At 47.8% G+C, this 22,213-nt stretch overlaps 1 protein-coding gene across 1 annotated transcript in view; it reads left to right on the top strand.

Annotated features, from left to right (window-relative positions):
• Positions 1–1,142: 1,142 nt before the first annotated feature.
• Positions 1,143–22,213, top strand: part of IRS1 (insulin receptor substrate 1) — a 52,149-nt gene continuing 31,078 nt past the window's right edge. Inside the window, exon 1 of the mRNA XM_065640246.1 lies at positions 1,143–5,870. Coding sequence (XP_065496318.1) covers positions 2,248–5,847 — 3,600 coding nt within the window. The 5' untranslated portion in view covers positions 1,143–2,247 and the 3' untranslated portion in view covers positions 5,848–5,870. The remainder of the gene's footprint in view (positions 5,871–22,213) is intronic.

The following is a 22,213-nucleotide window of genomic DNA, read 5'->3' as shown; positions in this document are numbered from 1 at the left end:
AAAAGCCTCTAACTTATTTGTTCCGTAGATCCAAACAAAACTATCATTTTATACTGCATTTCAACCTTAAGAGGAGGCAGGAGCATTGCTGTCATGCTTTCACCGCTAACCGCGGGGGAGCAGCCAGCTCTGGCAGGGCAGTGCTGGCAAAGGGCACATTAAAGCTCCACGGCACTGCAGGGGGTGTCCGGGATCGCCAAGCAGAAGAAATGGGGCTGGGAAAAACAAAACGACCCCAGAAGGTAAAACGTGGAAGCAGGTCCTCTCTCGTAAATGCAGAGATGAACAGGGACCATTTTGAACTGTCCTGGAGATGGCAGCATTGAGCAATTTATTTTTCAGACTTAGCTCGCAACACTTGTTTCCTACTTAAAGCGGTAGAAGTTATGCGTACGGTACATTTCAGCCCTGTAAACAGCAGATCGCATTGACTATTCAGTTTAATTTAGCATATAATGACGCGGGGAAACACAGTTAACTGCTTGACGCTACGTGGGGAAGGCTCTTCGGGGCCCCCTCCCCGGGCGGCCAGCCGCACGCCGCGGGGCAGCGCCGAGCGCCGCTCCTCGCCGGGGCTTTACGCGGCGAACGACCGCACGGGACGCGCCGCTCGGGGACACGTACTCGCCGGAAGCGGCTGCCGAGGAGCGGAACGAGCCCCAGCCGGGCGGGAAAGGCACGCACGCCCAGCAGCTCGGCCCCGGGCGGGAAGGAAAGGAGCCAGCCCAGCCGCTGCAGCGGCGCCGGGCCCGTTCCCTGCGCGGCCGCCTCGTCCCGAGGGGTGGCGGTTAACGCCGGCGGCTGCTCCGCCGTGCGGCGCCGGCGACAAGGGAGGCGGGAGGCCGTTCTCCGCTCCCCGCCCCGGGCCCGCCGCGGCGAACGCCGCGCCACTGCAGAGGCTGCCGGCGGCGGTTATAAATAACACGCCGCTGAATGGCGTCTACGCCTCCTTACTACGCGCCGCGCCTCGGCCTGGCGGGTGCCGCCCCCCGCCGCCGCCGTGACGGACAGGCGGCGGCACCAATGGGGGCGCGGCCCCCGGCGGGCGGTGCGGCGCGGGGCCGGGCCCGGTGGTGGCGGCCCCCGCGGCCGCGCTGAATGAGGGCAGGCAGGGAGGGCGGGGAGCGCCGGGGCGGGCCGCGGGGCCGCGGCGCTGGGCTGGCCGGGAGCCTGGCGGCGGCGGCGGCTCCGGGGATGGTCCACGCACTGGCGCCGTCACGTGTTGTTCTCCTTGGAGTGAGCCTGAGCCGCGGCGGCGGCGGGCGGAGGGGGCTGGACGGGCGAGCGCGGACCCCGCCGCCTGTTTTGGTGCGGGGCGCCGGGAAACTCCGCGGAGAAGCCGCCGGAGAGGGAGTCGCCGCGGCGGTGCCCGCTCCCCCGCCGGCCTGGGGCACGGGAGGGGGCCGCGCCGGCGGCCGCTGAGGCGCTGCCGACTGGAATGAAGAGGAGGAGGAAGAGAGGATGTTCCGTCGGCACTCGGGCTGCCTCCCCTCCCGCCGCTGCCGGGCTGCCGCGTGTGGAAATGGCACTTTCTCTGCCTAACGAGATGGGACTGAATGGGGTCGCCAGCCGCCTCCGCGCACACGAGCGGCAGCAGCAAGCTCAGCGCTGATATTTGGGGAAGAGGAGGATTGTGTTGTGGGAGGCTTTTTTTTTTTTTTTGGTTTTTCTCTTTTTTGGGGGAAGGGGAAGAGAGGGGGAAAGCAGCGTGTATTTTTGGGTGCAAACCCCGGACTTTGCAAAACAATCTCCGCCCCCAAGGGGATATTTAATCTGCAACAGAAATCGCTACTCTCGGAGGCAAACTTGAGACGGGGAAGGGGTGCGGGGAGCGGAGGAAGGGACCCCCGCCCGCTCCCGGCCCCGCCGGAGCCCGACCCTGCGAAGGAAGATGCGTTTCTCTTTCCCGGCGGCTGCTCCTGGGACGAGACTTTCGTCTGGACTGATCGGGACTGGACTTTTTAAGGGCACGCTTACCCATCTAAGGGCGATTTGGGCATAAACAGCAACGCAAACTCCGATTTGGTGCTGGAAGCTGCTTCTGCCACTGAACAGCTGCTCTCACCCTGCTTCTGTCCCTCCCCTGTCCCGTTCTCAAAAGGGGATCCTGAGCTATTTTTCCTTTTTTTTTTTTTTTTTTAATTGTTGCATGAATTTTATTTTAGGTGGTTGCCTTTTCCGACTGGCTTGGCTGTTTTGAGGTCTTGCGGACTGCTAGCTGCAGTAACAGCTCCACCGCCTCTCATCATGGCTAGCCCCACAGATAACAACGAGGGCTTCTTCTCAGATGTCAGAAAGGTGGGTTACTTGCGCAAACCCAAGAGCATGCATAAACGCTTTTTCGTGCTGAGGGCAGCCAGCGAGTCTGGACCCGCCCGGCTGGAGTATTACGAGAATGAGAAGAAATGGAGACACAAGTCAGGGGCCCCCAAGCGCTCCATCCCACTGGAAAGCTGCTTCAACATCAACAAACGGGCTGACTCCAAGAACAAGCACCTGGTGGCCCTCTACACCAAGGACGAGCACTTTGCCATTGCAGCTGACAGCGAGCCTGAACAGGAGAGCTGGTACCAAGCGCTGCTGCAGTTGCACAACAGGGCCAAGGGCCACCACCACCTCCATCACCACCACCACCACCACCACAGCGATGTCACCTTTGGAGGCAGCAACGCGGGACTGGGGGAAGCAGGTGAGGACAGCTATGGTGAGGTAGCCCCTGGCCCAGCTTTTAAGGAAGTTTGGCAAGTAATTCTGAAGCCTAAGGGCCTAGGCCAGACAAAGAACCTGATTGGCATCTACCGCCTGTGCCTGACTAACAAGACCATCAGCTTTGTGAAACTGAATTCAGATGCGGCTGCTGTGGTGCTGCAGCTGCTCAACATCCGCCGCTGTGGTCACTCTGAGAACTTCTTCTTCATTGAGGTGGGGCGCTCGGCTGTCACTGGGCCCGGTGAGTTCTGGATGCAGGTGGATGACTCGGTGGTGGCGCAGAACATGCATGAAACCATCCTGGAGGCCATGCGAGCCATGAGCGAGGAATTCCGGCCCCGCAGCAAGAGCCAGTCCTCCTCAAACTGTTCCAACCCCATCTCTGTGCCCCTTCGCAGCAGGCACCATGTCAACAACCCTCCACCCAGCCAAGTGGGGCTCAGTCGCCGGTCCAGGACTGAGAGCGTCACGGCCACCTCTCCTGCTGGTGGTGGGGGTGGAGGTACAGGTGGCAAACCCAGCTCTTTCCGGGTTCGAGCGTCAAGTGACGGGGAGGGCACGATGTCAAGGCCTGCCTCTGTGGATGGTAGCCCAGTTAGTCCCAGTGCCAACCGGACCCATTCGCATAGACACCGTGGCAACTCCAGGCTCCATCCTCCGCTCAACCACAGCCGGTCCATCCCAATGCCTTCCTCGCGCTGCTCTCCTTCAGCCACCAGTCCCGTCAGCCTGTCATCCAGCAGCACTAGTGGCCACGGCTCCACCTCGGACTGCCTGTTTCCACGAAGGTCTAGTGCTTCGGTTTCTGGCTCCCCTAGCGATGGTGGATTTATTTCTTCTGATGAGTATGGTTCCAGCCCATGTGACTTTCGCAGCTCTTTCCGCAGTGTGACCCCAGATTCATTGGGACATACCCCACCAGCTCGGGGCGATGAAGAGCTCAACTACATCTGCATGGGGGGGAAGGCTACCCCCTCTTGCTGCAGCCTGGCAGCCCCCAATGGCCACTTCATCCCACGCACCTGCCACCCGCAGCAGCAGCCCCGCTACCCTAGTACACCTCGAGGTGGTAGCGAGGAGGTTGCTGACTTGGAGAAGGCATTTAGGAAGCGGACTCACTCTGCAGGCACTTCGCCCACCATCTCCCACCAGAAGACACCCTCACAGTCATCAGTGGCCTCCATTGAGGAGTACACGGAGATGCTGCCTTCTTACCCCTGTGGCGGCAGCCGGCTGCCTTCCTACCGGCACTCAGCCTTTGTGCCCACTCACTCCTACCCAGAGGAGTGTCTGGAGATGCACCACCTGGACAGTGGCCATCATCGGACCAACTCCGCACCGCACATGGACGATGGCTACATGCCCATGTCACCTGGCGTAGCCCCTGTGCCCAGTGGTGAGGGGCCTCCCAAGGGTGGTGACTACATGCCCATGAGTCCTAAGAGTGTGTCAGCCCCGCAGCAGATCATCAACCCTGGCAGGGGAGGCCGCCACCCTCCAGCCATGGTGGACTCCAATGGCTACATGATGATGTCCCCCAGCAGCAGCTATTCCCCTGACAGCGGCTCTGCGGGCTACGGCAAGATCTGGACAAATGGCGCTGGCCACCACCCGAAACTCTCAGTGGAGAGCAACGAAGGGAAGCTCCCCTGTGGCGGCAGTGACTATATCAACATGTCCCCAGCCAGCGGCTCCACCACCAGCACCCCACCTGACTGCTACTTCGGGGGTGCAGGGCAGCCGGGCATTGAGGAGGCCGCCGCTACGGCCCACCACAAGCCCATCTACTCCTACTTCTCGCTGCCGCGCTCCTTCAAGCACGTGCACCGGCGGGGCGGCAGCGGGCCGGCGGTGGTGGGCGAGGAGGGCAGCCCCCAGCCCCGCATCGCTCTCGGCTCTGGCCGCCTCCTCTACGCGGCCGAGGACTCATCCTCCTCCACCAGCAGCGACAGCTTGGGTGGCGTTGGTGCTGGTGGCACCGAGGGCGGCCCCCCGCTGCAAGCGCAGCCCCCGCGCAAGGTGGACACGGCCGTACAGACCAAGGGCCGCCTGGCGCGACCCACGCGGCTGTCGCTGGGCGGCCCCAAGGCCAGCACCCTGCCGCGGGCCCGGGAGCAGCCCCCGCTGCTCCTGCCCCCGGAGCCCAAGAGTCCCGGCGAGTACGTCAACATCGAGTTCATCGCCGGCGACAAGCCGGCCTTCCCCTCGGCCGCCCTGGGGCTGGGGTTGCCGCCGCCGGGCAACGAGGGCGCCGAGGAGTACATGAACATGGAGCTGGGGCCCCCGCGGGCCCCCTGCCCCGCCGCCTTTGTCGCCGCGCGGGCGGCCCCCGCGGCCCGGCCCGGCCGAGGCGCGGCCCCCGGCGGCCGGGACTACGTTACGATGCAGCTGGGGGGCGCCGCCGCCGCCGGGGGCTCCTGCTCGGACTGCGCCGACAGCCCTTCCCCGTCTTCGCCCGCCCTCCTACTCAGCTACGCCGACGTGCGGGCGGGCCGCTCCGCCGCCGAGAAGCCCCCACCGGCGGCGGCGTCGACGGCTTCCCCGGAGCTGCCGCGGCCGCCGGCCGAGCTGTCGGTGGCGCCTCCGCGCTCCTCCTCCCTGCTCGGGGGCCCCGGCGCGGGCAGCGCCTTCACCCGCGTCAGCCTGAGCCCCGGCCGCAACCAGAGCGCCAAGGTGATCCGCGCCGACCCGCAGGGCGGCCGGCGGCGGCACAGCTCCGAGACCTTCTCGTCCACGCCGAGCGCCGCCCGCGGAGCGGCGGGCAGCGGCGGGCTCGGGGCGCCCTTCCCCTGCGGCGGCGCGGGGGGCGCCGAGGAGGTGAAGCGCCACAGCTCGGCCTCCTTCGAGAACGTCTGGCTGCGGCCCGCCGCGGGGGAGGCGGCCGGCGCCCCCGCTGCCCGCCGGGAGCCGGGGGCCGCGCCCGCGCTGGAGAACGGGCTCAACTACATCGACCTGGACTTGGTGAAGGACTGCAGCCACCGCCGCCACCACCCGCACCCCCCCGCCGAGGGCGCCGCTCTGCCGGGGGGGAAGCAGCCGCCGCCGAAAGCCCCGGGCCAGCCTCGCGGGGGCGGCCACGCCAGCGACGACTTGAGCGCGTACGCCAGCATCAGCTTCCAGAAGCGGGAGGAGATGTAGGAGTCGGGTGCCCGCCGGGGAAGGTGAGCCCGGGGCGGGGGAGCCGCGGCTCCGCTCGGGGAGCTGAACGGCCCCGGCGTCTCTGTGAGGGGAGAGGGCTGGGGGGCGGCGGCCCAAGGCTGCTGGCTGCCGTCCCCTCCCGTGGGCACTGCGGGGCTGGCGGTGTCCTCGCTCCGGGAGAGCAGCGGTGGCTGTGACACGTTAGGGTAGTAGCGTCGTGCGTTTTTGCCCTAGTATCTGCAGCAAGTTTTAGTGGCAGAAGCATCCGGGAGCACAGCGTCCCTGCGGGTGTCCCAGCCGCTGGCTCACACCTGCACGGATGGGCGGGGTTGTTTCCAAAGCACACCTGGATGCTCCTTTTCCGATGGGGACACAATACTGTGCTTACCCTGTTGTCACATTTCTTTACTTTTCAGACCTAGGTGTGCTTCAAAAGTGGGGGGGAGGGGGGAAGAGAAGTGAGTTAGCTGTAGCATGGAACTGGAAACAGGCAACTCCCGTTGTAATCCTGGTTTGGTCAGTAATCACTCTTGTGGCCACACCAGCTCTTCCTTTCCCAAGTTCAAAACACGGGTAACGGCATCTGCCTTGGGGCTGTGATGAGTGTTAGCTCAGTTTTGTTCGGAAGGTGCTTTGAATTTGAAAACAAATTTCAAAACCTTCAGAGCATTTTATCTGTCACTTGTGTTTCAGCTGATGCTAAGCACGGCTGTCCCATGCTCACAACAGTGTTACAAACTGCATAAGAAATGGACTGTGTGAACTGTGTCTTTGACATTGACTGATGTGTTCTATTTTTCCTTGAAGCTTTTCATTTTTAACTTGGGAAAAACTTCTGCCAGGCTGTTGCACATTGATTACAGGCGTGTAGGATGAGTAGAAGCATTGTTGCAAGCACGGTGATGTTTCTGCTACATGGAACCTTCGTGCTGTACATAACAAATCTTGTTTAGAGCTCACAAAGTACAGTGCACCTGTGTGAGTCCTTTCATGAATGGTGAAGGTTGTTTTGGTGCAGACAAGCACCAGCAGTAGATAGTTACCCACTTAATCTTGTTGCTACACTTGATTTTTAGCAGCTTTCTACATACTTGAGCAGCAACAATCGCAGTAGTATAAGTAGTTATTATGAATATGAGTAACAGCATTAGGGGTGACTTTCATACCACCTTTTACTTCATAAGTGTAATAAACTTACTATTTGTATTGCTTGTTCACTCAGCTCAAGGAAACGCTGAGGGCTGGTCTTGGTAGGATGCCTGGGATCTTATGTTCACCATTTTTATACATTTTGCATCCTTATAACCTGAAAAAAAGCAAAACAGTCTCTTCTCATTTACTACTTAGCGGTTGCTGCTGTTAACTGGGTAGAGCAATGCAATGTTAGGTGTTAATCTTATGTGACCTATGAAGACAAGGGTAATTTCAAAGTTCGAGGTAAAGTTTAAGATAAGAGCGGATTTTGCTGGCCTGGTTCAAATGGCAACAGGTAGGAAATGATTATTTCTGTGGATATCTGACAGGAGTGTGCTGGCTGTCACAATACATTGTCTGTGAGCAGATTTACATGGTCACGCCCTTTCTCTATTCTGGGGTGTGCTTGCAAGAGCCTGTCTAGACTCTCTTGGAGATCCTTCTCCTTACTTAAGAAATCTGTGTCTGCCTAGGGCAGCGTTGGTGTTACGAACTCTCTGGGAGGAGATTTTTGCCAGAGGATGTGGCGTATTGTGCTGTAAGTCCCATTGTTAGGAGCATCACTTTTTTTCCCCCCTGTTATATGCTAAGATTGAGGGAACAAATGTGAGAGAAAATCCTCTGTGAGCATGTGGAGAAATTATAAACATAGGCAAGAGTATGAGAATGCAGGTTGGGAGGGGCAGGGTCATAACTGTTTACTTACACAGTTTTTTTCGAAATACACTGTTTACTTTTGCTGTAGACAACTTAGTTGATCCTGTGTGTCATCTTTAACATAAAAGCTGTGGCAATGTTCTCTGTCGTGGTGGTAGGTAGATACCTGCTGTGATTGTACTTTTGAGTGGAGGATGAGGACGTGGAAGACCTGATATAAGAACATGCCGAAAAATATGCAGATGTTTTTCAGAACAGCGTTGTGAAAGTTTCTAACAGAGTAATTGCTGTTTGATGGCAGTTCTTATTTCCCAAAATTAGGATTGGACTGAGCAAGCACAGCTTCTTCTGGGAGGCAGGGGAAGAGTCAGGTTATCATTATATGGGGAGTTTGTAGCCAGGGCTATTCCCTTTCCCTTCCCACTATAAAGCTGTGTTCGTTGCTTGTAGCTTTCTCAAACATTAACCCTTTGGACTCTTATTTCCCAAGCTAGACTTCTCGCCATTGTCTGAAACTTTCCTCGCAAAATGCAGTGTGACTAGCTCATGTGTTGTTGACTGTGTCAAGGAAAAAACCAACCACGTTTTTGGCTGCGTTAGATAATTTTCACAGCTGTTTTTTGATTTGTCCTCGTGCTTTTTCGTGTTGGAGGTGGAACTTAAGTTTGGCAGGGGAATTGGCCCATGTAGGTTATGCCTTATGCCATTCTTGGGAGAATCTGCCTGGAGGTGAGTGATTTACAGGCCTACAAACAGTCTGTTTGCACACGACAAAAAAAGTTGTTGAGCACCTTCAGCTAAGCCGTTCTCCTGAAAGCTCCGTGTGCAGTGAGGGTTCTCTGGTTCCCTGCAGCTCTGCCGGCCCTTTCCCAGGAGCAGCTGAGCGGGCAGTGCTGCCGCAGCCTCAGCTTCCCCCTGCTCCTCCTGGCAGGTGAGGCTGCTCGGGCTCTGCTGAGAGTGGGGAGGCTGCCGTTGTTGTTTCTTCTCTTGGTGTAGGAGCAACGTGCAAGAGGAAAGAAAACCTCCTTGGTATGTTTGCAGGTACAGTGGAGAGAACATCTCGACCTGGGAAAGGAGAGATGAAGCTGCAGGTATCAGAACAAGGGACGGGGAAGGCTGTGTTAAGTACTCTTTCTTTGCTCCCCATCTCTCCTGTGGGTTATTTACACTTTTAATCTCAGAACTGGCAAAGGGACTGCATGTGTTGTGGATTTTTTTTTCTTCCTCCTCTCCATAGAATAGCCTTCCACCCCACCCCAAAGGCCCAAACTGTCTGGATAACTCTTGTTTTATCCATTCTGGAATTTTCTGTTGTTCCAGACCACAAGACAAGGGCCTCAAATGTTGGCCATTCATCTCCTAAATGATTGTTGCTGCTTTGCTGCAAGCTAGCTAACTCCTCTTCCCTGCTCCACTGTCTTCTGCCCCAGTCGCCCCCAAGTTACTCAGGCATTATAATCTGAAATACTTTAACCTCTTTCAAATGTACTTACTTCTCGTGACATTAAAGATACTGGCTGAAATAATCCTGTTGCTTTCCAAAGGTGATTAAAAACCATTTCTCTTGCACCCACAGCATTCCTCTGCACTCTCCAATCCCATTGCCTCCCCTGTCGTATATTCTTGGCTGTTTGGGACCAGCTGGCCCTGCCCTGTTCTGTCCAGCTCTCTTCTGTTATCCTGTTACAGTGCAGCAGTTTCAGCACAGTCCTGCCTGCTCCTTGCCCAGGCGCTTCCCTCTGCTTCAGAGCGCTGCGCACTGCTGCGTGTGCCCGGGCTGGCCCGTGACTCCTTGGTGCCTGGATCCTCTGGTGGGTGCATTTTCACGCTGTAGCTGGAAGGCCACGTTGCTGCAGTGGCCAAATCATGCTGGGAAGCAGCAGCCCATGGCACGGAGACAGTGAGGCGAGAGCTGGGGTGCAGGGAGAGCCCTGCTGCTGGAAGGTGTTTTCCTCCTGCTTAAAGTTTTGCATGCAGAGATGAGCAGCTGTTGCGGGTATGCTGTGGATCCTGCTTTGGGGATTGCTGTGAGAAGAGAGGGCTTCTAGAATGAGCAGGGGTTTTGAAGATGAACCGCTGATAGCTTGTGTTCTGAGGACATAGTCAAAAAATATTCCAAAAAGGAAACTATTAGACATTGGCTCCGGAGAAACAGGAAAGGCTGTAGTAGGATAGTAGCATGAATCCAGGTATGTGGCTTTGATCTCCAAAGCTTCAAAGCAAAGCCATTACTCCCCTGCCTCATTTCCATTTTGTTGATGAGTCTAAGAACTCGTGAAAGTGAGTGCTAATAACATCAAATAGAATATGTGTAGTGCGAGCAAGTGGAAACTCGGCTCACTCGCAGCTTTAATGATGCTTGTTTTACCCAGTGCATGGGTGGTTTGGGTTTTTTTGGTGATGTAAGAAAATGGAATACACTACAATGGGAATACAGTGCAATGGCATCTGTATGGTTGTTATGCCTTTTGTCTGGTTCCAGTTAAAGCATTTCTGAGGGGAAGAGCTAAACATTTGTTTTAGTGTTAGTATTTTAGTGAAAATACATGATGGTAAACAGAAAATTACTCATGTAATTCTTGTATAATATACCTGGATTTTTTGGGGGGGGACATTGTTTGCTTTTTATTTTATTTCTTTAATAGTTTTCAGTAGAAGATGTGTACAATTAAATTAAGTTTTTTTGAGGAGGTTGTTTCCAGAACTGAAAGAAGTTACTGTAGTTTTGGGCCAGCACCATGGTAAATACCAGGAAGTTATAAAAGTTTTCCATGGTTTATGGGTGTTAGTTTAGACGAAACAGTGCATTTCTTACTTATGCACACACCAGTTTTTCCCCATATCTAATTATTTGCCGAGATTGATCCTGTGTCTCCACATACCTGTGTATTAGCAGTTCTCCTCTTTAATGAGACCACAACCGTATAATTAATGTTTTTAGGTTTTTTGAGGGTTTGTTGGATTTTTTTTGTAATTTAGACAGTGGATCAGTTCCTTTAATCTAGCTGCATTAAATTGTAGTATTGATTATTCCCCCACCTCCACATTGATTTTAATGACAAGTTTCTTGGGACTTTTCTTTTTTGTTTTCCTGGCTTAAAAATTGGAATTGTATATGATTTATAAACCAATTCAGTTGATTACGAAGTACTATCTGGACTTCTTTAGCACACAGGTTTCATATTTAGTCATTGTTTAAACTGGTTTCTGAATGTGGTTTAAATTCGAAAATGAAACAGGACTTTGCAGGGCAAGGATGATGCTCATTTTTAACTAGCAGTTGTGGAGAGATCATATGTTTCCTTAGATAACGCTCATAAATAGAGAATTGCAACTTTTAAATAAAATGCAGCAAGCAGCTGTGGAGCAGGAATGTTATTTGACTGATACCGTCAGTATGTTGCATTGTTTCAAGAATGCTTTATGGTAGCTGAAATTTTCATATTCATTAGGACTATACAGTTTTCATGACTTCATAAATATATGGTGCAAGTACTGGAAGTGAAAAGTACTTGAGCTGCGATGGCTGCATGTGAAAGTTGGAGGATGAGTGTGGAGAAATGCAAAGGGCCTGGATATATACAGAGAGTTTATTCTAGAGGCGCTCCTTTTGCATGGACTGCACTTTTCTGAAGGTGATTTTACTTCTGTATTTTTCCTTTGATCTTTTATTACTGGGATAGACAGTCTGTTTAGGAGGTACACAGGTTCCTTTCTTGGATTTTTTAATATTATTTGGATATTCTGCTGACCTTAACAGGGTGATATGTGTAGTAAGGTAAGCAGAATTTTTCTCTGGTTCTTCTTTCCTGAATTCTTTGTCCTGTAGCATCCTTGTCACAACCACAGCAGTAAACCACAGGTAGGAATCTGAATTAAGTGCAAGGTAAATAAGAATGAATGAATTTTAACATTAAACCCCCTTGTTTTTATCAAATACATACAATGAAAGGAGAACTACATTCACACAGGTTTTTTAACTGCAGTATGTCGTTCTTTACACTCTACTACTTGGACAGTTATAAATTTAATTAAAAATGAGGTTCATTAGTTTCATAATTTATCTTATGGATTAGTAAGTATAGATTCCCTTAAAATTATTTAATTTAAAGAATATCTTGTAAGAGAAAATTTCAAATGGCAAAATTATTGTGGCTTGTTACAGCAGATTTCATATTTTTCACTTTGTGGTGAGAGCTGCAACACAAATATATTAATATTAAATACATCCGAATGGCCAATTTGTCAATGCTAGAAGCAGGCTTTTGGTCATCCGTGTGCACTCTGATATGTTAGAGTACCTGTTCATAAGAGTGAATGGCATTATTCTACTTTTACATCATTCTAGGTTTTTGATAAATGGTGATCGTGATGATTATTGTTTTGAATACATGAGATAGAGGTAGTAAAGAAGAGACGTTGGTAACTTAAAAAAAGAAAAGATTCTTCAGTTTAACAGCTTTACTTTCTGCTTGCAGAAATGATGGGGAATCTAACAAAAGCCAAGGTGTGAACAGATAAAGGAGATTTAAATAAACCTGGCACTCTTAACTAACGAAAAGATGTCTTGATATATATCTCTCTGATCATGTTTGACATATCTAGGTCATGTTCTCTGAAGACTATTATTAGAGATTTAACCTTGGGTAATTGCAAAGTGTATTTTCTTCAGAGTAGTTTTTGATCGGGTAGGTGAGCCGGTGAAAGTTTGTGTTTGTTCAACTGCTTGTAATAATTTGGGAGTCTAGTTAGAAGATCCGGTGTCAGCCACCTGAGCTGCAAGGTGAAATGTACCGTTCCCATGGTGTATCACAGAAGATTTCCCTGGGTACATTTTGTCCACTGTTGTAAAAATCCATTTTTTTACGTGTTAAATTTTCAAATAAGATACGCTTCAGGAAGAATGGAATTACACTGTACACTTTGCAGCTGGTAGAGCTGTTGAAGTGTACTTGTACATTTGAACTGTCTGGTGATACATGTTATAAAATGCAGGAAGGTTGTAGTCTGGGAACATCTACAGCTTTAATTGACTCTGTTTCTTCTCCCCTCCCCATCTTTGTAGGTTGGATATTTGTAACCCACAAGGGCACCTAAGCATTGGACAAGCTTGCTTTAAAAAATGTGAATTATCTGTCAGCCTTGGTTCTTCTCCAGTTTCAGTGGTCTGGTTTTCAGTGCGGTGCACAAATATTTGTTAAGACATAACTATGGGGCAGGAACTCCATAAGCTGGCTTTGCCAGTCAATAAAATACGTAACTAGTCTGTGCATGGGAGATTTCCTTCAATGGCACAGTTCCCCGAAGGAGTAAAATGCTCAAACATGTGGAGTGGAGGAGAATAAACCAGGGATTGTATGGGTTCCTTCTGCCCTGACTTCACTGAATCGTAGACTTAAACCAGAAACCCCTCCGTTTTCCTCATGAGATAGTGGCTGTGTGTCACTGTTAACGTCCGTGTTTAAATGCTGGCCCTAGAGTTGTGGAAAAGAGACGTGTCTTGGTCGAGACAGTGAAAGAACCCCAGGAAGTGGAGTCGGGAGGTAGAAGATGGGGTTTGTTGCTCCTTTTACAGCATGTCTCAGCTGGGCTCTCGCTGCCCATCGGTTTGTAGTGACAGCAGAGGAGTGGAAGGGAGGTGGGAGCTGGAAGTGCCGTGGCTGAAGCTGTGACTTCTGCAGCTCTGACTCGAGCTTCCCGTGCCCTGCGCTGTGAACAAGAGATGCAAAAAGACATCTAGAGTGACAGCTTATGTGTATCAGCGAGGGAATCTTTTAGATTAAAACACTGGAGGGTAATTCATCTTGAGCAGAGCTGGCCTTCATTTTGAAGAGAAGATTGCTGTCTTAGAAAAGGAGATTTTAACCCCTGAGGAGCAGGGAACAAGCGGCGGGGGAGACCTCTCGGCTCAGAGACAGCCTGGGAGCTCAGAAACCCTGTGTGTGCGGCACCCCAGGGCAGTGCTGGTGCCCCAGCATAGGGGACCGTCAGTCACTTTGCTGAAATACCCTGAAAATTACCGGAACAGGGAGACTGTGGACTTCCAGTATCTTCCCAGCTTAGTTTGATGATTCCTATACAAGTGATCGACAGGGTGTTTGGAGTCGGTATCGGCTGTGATGCGCGTGATATGCAAGAGCCTTCATGCTGATGTGGTACAATGGGCTTTTTCATGGTACTTGTCCTCTAATGGTGATACCCAGAGAAGTACAGTTTGGGCACTTCTGCTGAAATGATGGCTGTTCCATTTCTGACTCTTGCAGGCACATGATGGAGATGTTGGCTGAACACTCTGAAAGATGGGATTAATTTTCATTTCCTCAGAAGGGTTTGTGCTGTCATAATTACCGACTCCTCTCCTGTAATTCTAAATTACTTGTTACTTTGAAATAGCGAAATGTAGCATTTATGGAGCAGAATGTTGTGGAATAATCAGGAAATAGACTAACAAGTTGTTTAGTCAGTTGAGGCTAAGACAGTGTTCTCTTTTGTTTTGGTTTTGGTTTGTTTGTTTGTTTTTCTACTTTGGAATACATCCATGAGGATTTTCCTTTCGTAGTACAGTTGTATTTCATGGAAGTGGCCAACAGCAGATAGCCCAGCTGCACAGTCCTTGAAAGAGGTAGGACAGCTTGGCTTGCCCAGAGCATTTGAAATGGCTCACAGGTGTCAGTAAGGTAATGTATTGCTTGTTTTGGTAGGAACAAAGATCTGCACGACGGCTGCACGAAAGGAAAAATGGACAATTTTTACCTTTTTGTAGTAATGGTAAATTCAGACAACCAGTTTCATCTGGTGAAAATTCAAGTGGCTAATTGAAATCCTTAAGAGGATGAAAATATATTTTGTACAGGTAGGAAGTGCTTTGCTAAAAATGAAAATATTGCCTCTCTTTAACCTGCTACATTTACCCTATTTCTGTTTTTGACTTCTTTGCTTGCAAAGCACAGGCACAGTCTGCCGTCCCTTCATGCTTTGCTGTGTTACGGTATTTTTAGCACTTGATCCACTTTTGGTTTTCTGTATTACAGAACACAGTTCATTTTTTAAGTAGCAGCAACTAAACTGCAGAATAATAAATAGTTGTCCTTTGAAAAATAAAGTGCACGAGTACTAAATAATTAATTGCTTGATCACATCCATAAAATGAAATACAGGTAAGGAAACCTTAGCATTTCTAAAGCTTAGGTGTATGGAGAACCATTACAAACAGAGGAAACTTGCTATCTACTGTATGTTGTTCAGGAATCTCACAGAGCAGGTTGGCTGGCACATCTGGGGTGTGGTCCTGCGAGATGTTTGGGCAGATTTCACCAGCTCGCTTTACCGAAAAGGGGGGTCTGGCCCCAGCTGCCTTTACTCTCGCCTGCCTGCTTCTCCTGTTCCTCTGTGCTGGTTCCATACAAGTCAATGGCAACTATAGTTAGGCTGATGTATTATTTAGTAACTGTTGGTATTTCCTCATTTTGCAGATAATGGCATACAGATTTCTGAGAAACAGCAAAATAACGTGTATAAAGAGGAATTTAGTTTATTTAGGAAGCTGTAGGTTGAAAACTGTAAATATTTTTCTCATCGAAAGTTAATATTTGTTTTAGTGTCAGTATTTTGGAAATAATCTTGTATTTTGTTGACTTTATCATCATCTGGTGGACATGATGCAGAATGTTCTTGAATTCCTTGGATATCTCAATATGGGTGCATAGCCACGTGTGGTTTACATCTGCCTTACCAGTTTGAGATGAAAACAAAGGCAGATGAAACTAAACAGAAGAGCAGTGATGGAAACCAAACAGCTCCAAATCATCCCTCTTGCTCTTACAACTGCTGTGCACACACAGTCCTTCCTCCCACGGCTGCTCCCTGGCAGCAGCAGCTAAAGAACTGGGATCTGCTGGCATCGGTGCGCTATGTATGGACCTTGTAGTTTAAACAGGTAAATGGCGAAACTTTATTCTTAAATGGATTAACATAGCTGATCGATTTCTATGCAAGACGGTCTTGAGTACTTCAAACAATTTAAGGGTTCTTAAAAATGAAACAAAACTCTCAAATACATTTAATTCTTCTCTGTGTGAAACTTCTTTCCCGAGCAAACTCTGATAGGAGGGAAAAGCCCTTCAGAAGGTGTGCAGGCACGTAGCTAGGGCATGTTTTTTCAGGCCTTTGAACTCGGTTAGGAATGTGTCTCAAGATGGAAGAATGAATAGTTACTTGGTGCTTTTAGCCTCTGGGCTTGAAACTCGCAAGAGGAATGTTATTGTGTCTTCAAAGCCTGTTTCACACAAGCCTTTGTTGAGCAGGAACTTGGAGAGTCTTTGTATTATCATGCACACAACAAAACCAGCCAGCCACCCAATTCGATCTAATTTGGTGGTGGTGGGAGATGTTTCTTCAGTAGGAAGACTCTGGAAAATGAGGTGCATATTTTTAGTTAGGAAATACCCTTTAGAGCAAAGGGATTGCCTACACAGGCATTTACCAGCTTGATAAAACACTCTAATTATTCTGCTGCAATTCCCTATATGCACATCCCCTCTTTCCCCCTCCTCTCTATGTAGTGCTTTCCCATGAAGAGAGCAAATATTTACAGTTCTTTTAAATTCTGTTTTGACCCCAAGATGGTGGTAGCACATACCTGGAGAAGGCAAGCTGAGGTTGAGAAAGTGGGGTGGTTCAAGTCGAAGTAATTTTTTTACTTCTTTCTCAAAAATAAATCAGCATTCAGAACTAAATATATTGTCCTGTACTAACATTACCTAAACTAAGACAAACCTTGCAATCAACATAACTGTCAAGTGTTTAGAGGAAATAAAACAGTTGCTCTAGTGAACATGATTGGTGAAGCATCCAAAACTGGGGTTTGAAGTGCAAAAAACTCATTTTGGAAGCAGCTGCTTCAGTAGAAATCCAGAGAAATCTATTTTAATTTTAGCATGTGACTAGCCTAATGACATGACTAGTTTATTCAGAGTTGAGTGAGATCAGCTGAAAAGATAGGAAAATGGATTTCCTTTTGGAAGTTTCTTAGTAAGAATAAAAGCAAAAAATAAACAACAAAAACCTCTACTAAATCTGAAACTTTGACGTTTTAGTAGCCAAGCCCACTCAACTTCGGCTACTAAATAAAGAGAAGGGAAAAAAAAAAAAGTCTTTAAATACAAGATTTATTTTGTTAAGCAACTTCCTTACGTGTTCAGGGTATTTCGTTCGTTTTTAGGTAACTGTTGACTAGATATAGAACATACTATTTTGCAGATTCATCCTGATTTTCATTCAAACACAGTTTGAAAAGTCATAAATATTAAATTTAACCAGCTAGTAAATAGTGACCTGTATTGATCATTAATTTTATGTCGAGAATCTGCATATACGTACACTAATGGTATTGTCTAACTAGGGACTATACCAAATGCTAAATTAAAAGGTTATATTGCAGATCAGCATGATTTAGTGGTTATCGCTCTTTGCGAATGACCATTAAGAACATAAAAAATTAAGTTTCTTCATGTGCTAATCTAAATTTGATTATTTTAATCACTTTAATTTGAATTAATCCACTGTGAAGCCAAGTGTCAGTGTATACATGATAATTAAATATATTTGAACTGATACCAGCGCGCAGAAATAAAGTGTAGGCACAGAAGAGACCTGGTTACAGGACTTGGTCTGATCCAGAGGAGGAGGAACAGACAGTTCATGAAATGGTAGGAGGTTGGGAGGGTGAGAGGACAAAGTGACAGGTACAGAGCTGGTTGTTAAATGTATTGAAGGATGAGAGTGGTGGGCAGGCTGTGTCAACTGGCTGGCCAGTTAGTGGGTCCTCTGTGAGAGAAGTGTCTCTAGGTTAGAGAAGGTCAGGTTGTGTTCGAAGGGGTACGGGAGCTGGGTGAGCAGAAGGAGAAATTGGAATAATGCTTTGAAGCTCAGATTTCAGATGATGTAATTGGGTTTTAATGGCTTGAATGATTCATAATCTCCTAGCTCGATAGGTGGTTCTAAAATTTTAAACATAGGTATGAATGAAGTTACTTATGCTGATAACGTGGGATTGCAGTAGTGGAAAGCAGTGATGTGCCAAGAGTTGTTAGAGGAAAAAATTGTGTAAGTTGTTGGTAACATTTGTGTAAATGTATTTTGGAGAAAGGTTTGAATGATGATCCTTCTACATGAGTGTGTTCTGAAGCATTTCTCATCTTGGCAGGAAAAGAAAGGAATCTTCAGTTGATAAAAATTGCTGTGTCTACTTGAAGTTGATGGGACTAAGGCAACATACCTCATTTTAGAATGTGTCCCTTTACCTTTGTTTTCCTTTTTTTTTTTTCTGTAAGCTGTTACTACACTGTTCTGTTTGAATTAATAGCAAGTTCCCATTAATTTTAATTAGCTACAGTGATGAGTTAGTTCTAAAGTGCTACAAAATGATCTGTAATTCAGTATCTAATTTATCTCCTACCTTGGGTATTTAATCTTTTCCAAAAACTCTTCTCCTGAAGACTGGTGAGACGTTTGATCTGTCTGGATTGAAACTTGTTTACTTCTGTGTTTGTTTTGAGTAGCTCATCAGCTTTTATTCCTTTATCAAATAACTCCTGTGATGTTAACTGTGCTTTATGGATTTGGGTCACATTTCAGCATTTGCATTTACATGTAAGGAACAGGTAAAAGCAAAAGACTATTAGTAGGACTGCTATATGCTTAGAATAAACAGGACTACAGAACACTTAATGATAGCCTTTGTGTTATAGGACTCCATTTGTTTCTGGAGCTTTGCAACCTGTTTGTGTTTTTAACTGATACACTCCTATAGCAGCTTCTTATTAATCTTCACTGTAATTTTTTGAAGGTTTTTGTTTTGTTTTAGTGAAGTCAAGAGTGATAGAAATCACTGTCTGGAATCTGTTTTCACATCTCTGGCTTTATCTGCATATCCCATAGTCATACTTAAAACCTTTACCACTGCTGCGACTGTCTCTGTTCCGAGTCTTTAGGCTCAGTTCATGCACGTACATATGACAGAAAGAGCTCTGATAACTGTGGATAATCGTTCCACTTCAGAAGCAGAATGCTTTGCCATCAGCTTAGTGATTGAAGGCCACCTTGTTGCTGTCTCCTTGACCATGTACTCCTATGGAGAGTTGGTTTTGGCATCACCTGTGGTTGCTCACAGTGCAGGGAAGCACTTGGAAATGTGTTTAGGAGGGAATGCAGAACCATTTCTCTAGGCAACAGCTTGCTCCTAGGTTGGTTAGAACCTCATATTTCAGGAAGCATTTAAACTTTTTTCCCCCACTTTATGTGATTAGTGCCTTGAAACCACAGTTGTCTTGTACTGCTGCTTCTGGTCTGGGTTCTCATTTTGCCAACTGCAAAACCTGTTTGAAGTGGCCTGTGTGCACAAGTGCTGTGACACTGCGCCTGCAGCGAGGTGGGTTCCCAACCAGCACCCACTGCACTCCCAGCCCAGGAGCCTTTGCAGAGCTGCTGGGTTAGAGTCAGAGAGGTTCTATCGAAATGGCTTTGCTTCTTCAGTCACCCTGGAGGTACTACTTTTAAATGCAAATGCAGTATAGATGTATTTATGCTGTTGAAAAAAACCCACTTCTCCATTATAGCTTGTTTTGGTTCAGGTAAAAAATAGTAAGCCGTATCTGAGAAAAGACATCTTTTACTGGCAAATCTGCACCTGCTGCTTTAGTATTCACACTAGTTCAGCTCTTTGTGTTAGTCACCTTCTCAAACAAACCTTTACCACCAAAACCAAAATCCACACTGACAAATTAGCTTTTCTGGTTTAGACAAGGTCATATGTATGTGAAAAACAGTTTCAGGTGAAAATGAAAAATACATGTAATGGCTTCAGACAGCTGTCTTTCAGACCTTCTGGTGTAGTTGCTCAAGGTGTCATATGAGAAACAGGCAGGGTTCCCACCTTTCTGCCCCCAGTTCTCCTTCAAATTTAGCGATTATAAGAGGATTCAATAAGTAACTGACTCCAGCAGAAAGAAACATCAGTTTCCCTGAAACATTTCCTACTGATCTCATAGCAACTCGGATGAGTCTGTGGAGGAAGATTTTTTGTTCTTTCATCAAAAAACCTTTTGCACGCTGTCCCCTGTGGTCTGATACAAAACGGAACGTGTGCTGTCCGGCAGATGCATGATTGTAAAATCAAACTTGCTTTTAACAATTTGTTGAACTTCTAGCATTATTATCCACACTAGGAAGTGCCCTCTCAAAGACAGCTCTGCTCTGCCTTTCTGCTGCGCCGTGCAACGTTTCCAGGTGTATTTGAGTACAGTTGGGGGATTAAAATGTTCCAAGAGCTACTATAGTCATCTGTAGCTTGGCATTTTTTTTCCTTTGTTTCTGTCTTCTGTAGCTTTCTGTTTTAAGCCTTATTTATTAAGAAATAATACTGTGGTCTGGTTTGGTGGTGTTTTTTGGAGGTTTTTTGTGTTGTGTTTGGTTTTTTTTTTCCCAAACTACTGTGTCATTTATTTGGCAGGAGAGGGGGAAGGTTAAAGTTCCTTCTTACCTCTCCTCCCACACGCCACTCCAGTGAAATTTTTGATTGTTCTGTTTAATGAGTCATTTTCTCTACAGCTGAGGTTAATTTAGTGGCTCATCCAAACAATGAGTATTTTCTGAGCAAGGAAGTGAGGGAATCTTAGTTCTTTCTCCTTTTTTTTTTTTCTTTTTAATATAAAGGTATGCCATGGGTGTTTCCAAAAAACATGGAAGAAAACACAGGCGTAGGTTTCTTGCATCTTTGGAAAAAGAACCTTAAATTTTGTGTTGCATGAGCTTGACGTAGCGTGTTCAGGTTATGTTCCTCCTCTTCACGGACTCGTGGAAATCTACCACCCCAGGTGAATGAGTAGTTTTCTTCCACCTCGAGTAGCTCTGGCAGTGCAAATGTTTGGCATTTTCTAGTGGATGTGTTTGCCTGTCAATGGCAGGATTCCCCCAAGCCCATTCTGTTTCAGCAGCTGAAGGTCACACACTCTTTTCAGTTGCCATCTGGCAGTTTATTATTAGCAATGGTATGGAAACCAGACATAAGAAAAACTGGACCAAGATGTTCAATGTATTGTTTCAGATGTTCAGTGCAAGCTCAGTTCACCTGTGCTGTGTGGTGGCATCTCCTTTCCGAGGGCCACCCAGCCCAGACATTTGGCATTTGAAGCAGCTTCACCTTCTGCTTGAAACACATCTCCCCAGGGTTTCTTCCTTCTGTCCACTGTTGCTGTTGGGTCCGTTTACAGTTTGAATTGCAGTGCCTTGGAAAAACTGGCTTAGATTTGATTTCTCTGTACCACAGTTACGTTTTTAAGCCTGGTAGTCCTTTGTACCATTATCCCGAAGGCAGCAGAGGGAGATGACTTTGCTAACGTGTTTGCACACTGTTCAAGGTATTTTATCATCTAAGAACTGGTAACAAAACATCCATTGACTTCAATGGAGCGGAGTTTCCTCGGTAGTATAGACAGAGTAGAGGGAGGTAGGTGGGGTTTGCAGGGCTCTAGTGCTGCCGTATATTCAGAAATGCTCTTTTAACAGGGGTTCTTTGTCAGTGTTTAAAAGCCGATAGTGTATGCCATTCAACTCTTATTTTCTCTAGTTCTTTCTTTCTCGCGGAAGTGTGTGTGTGCATTGGAGGGTTGTGTGCCTTGTGCTGTTTAAGCCAATCTGCCCAAGAGCATTGTTTTCCAGAGAAAATGGCTAATCAGATTTAAAGTGAAAATCACTTGTAAAATATTTCTGATGTGTATGTCATAGATCTGTAAAATCTGTTTTATACTTCTGTTTGTTCAACATAGGGTGTTCTGATTTGACTGAATAATACCAAGTTATTGTGCGTTAATGTCCTCACACACAAGGCTTTGATTAAGCAAGAAAAAAATGCTATGGTATTAAAGGCTGACCTATGTACAGCCTTGCACAGAGAAGCAAAAAGTGTGAATTAAGAAAGTTATCATTTTAATACAAGTATTTGAATACTATACATAATAGTGACTGGTCTGGGCAAAAGAAAATGATCACATAAAGTGAAAGATTCACTGAGACCTTTGGAGGAGACACAGAGTCATTTCATAGCAGATCAAGTTTGGTTTTTTTGTTGTGTGTGGTGGGGTTTTTTGTTTGTTTGTGGCTGGGTTTTTTTTGTTTGTTTGGGTGGGTTTTTTTAACAACTGGGTAAAATTTTAACTAGGGTAAGTTCAGTGACTTTGTTTACTTATGTGGACCACAGGTATGAACAGCTATTCAAGGTTCAGTCATCAGCTCAGGTTCCATTTGACTAAACCAGATTGTCCCCCTCTCCCTGTAAGCCCTTTATGGTTCTGATCACAACGTATGACATTACATTCCTGTGTTGAATCAGGTCGCTGAGCTGAACGCGCTGTCTGATTTGCACCTCCTCTTTCCCAGGCAGAAGGGGTTCCTGGGCAGGTGTGGTTACAGACGTGTCTCTGGACAAGGGAGAGTTTGTGCCTTGTCAGTTTGGAGCATG

The sequence above is a fragment of the Caloenas nicobarica genome, chromosome 8 (genome assembly GCF_036013445.1).
Source record: "Caloenas nicobarica isolate bCalNic1 chromosome 8, bCalNic1.hap1, whole genome shotgun sequence".
NCBI lineage: Eukaryota > Metazoa > Chordata > Aves > Columbiformes > Columbidae > Caloenas > Caloenas nicobarica.
This window is presented reverse-complemented; position numbering and strand designations above follow the sequence as displayed.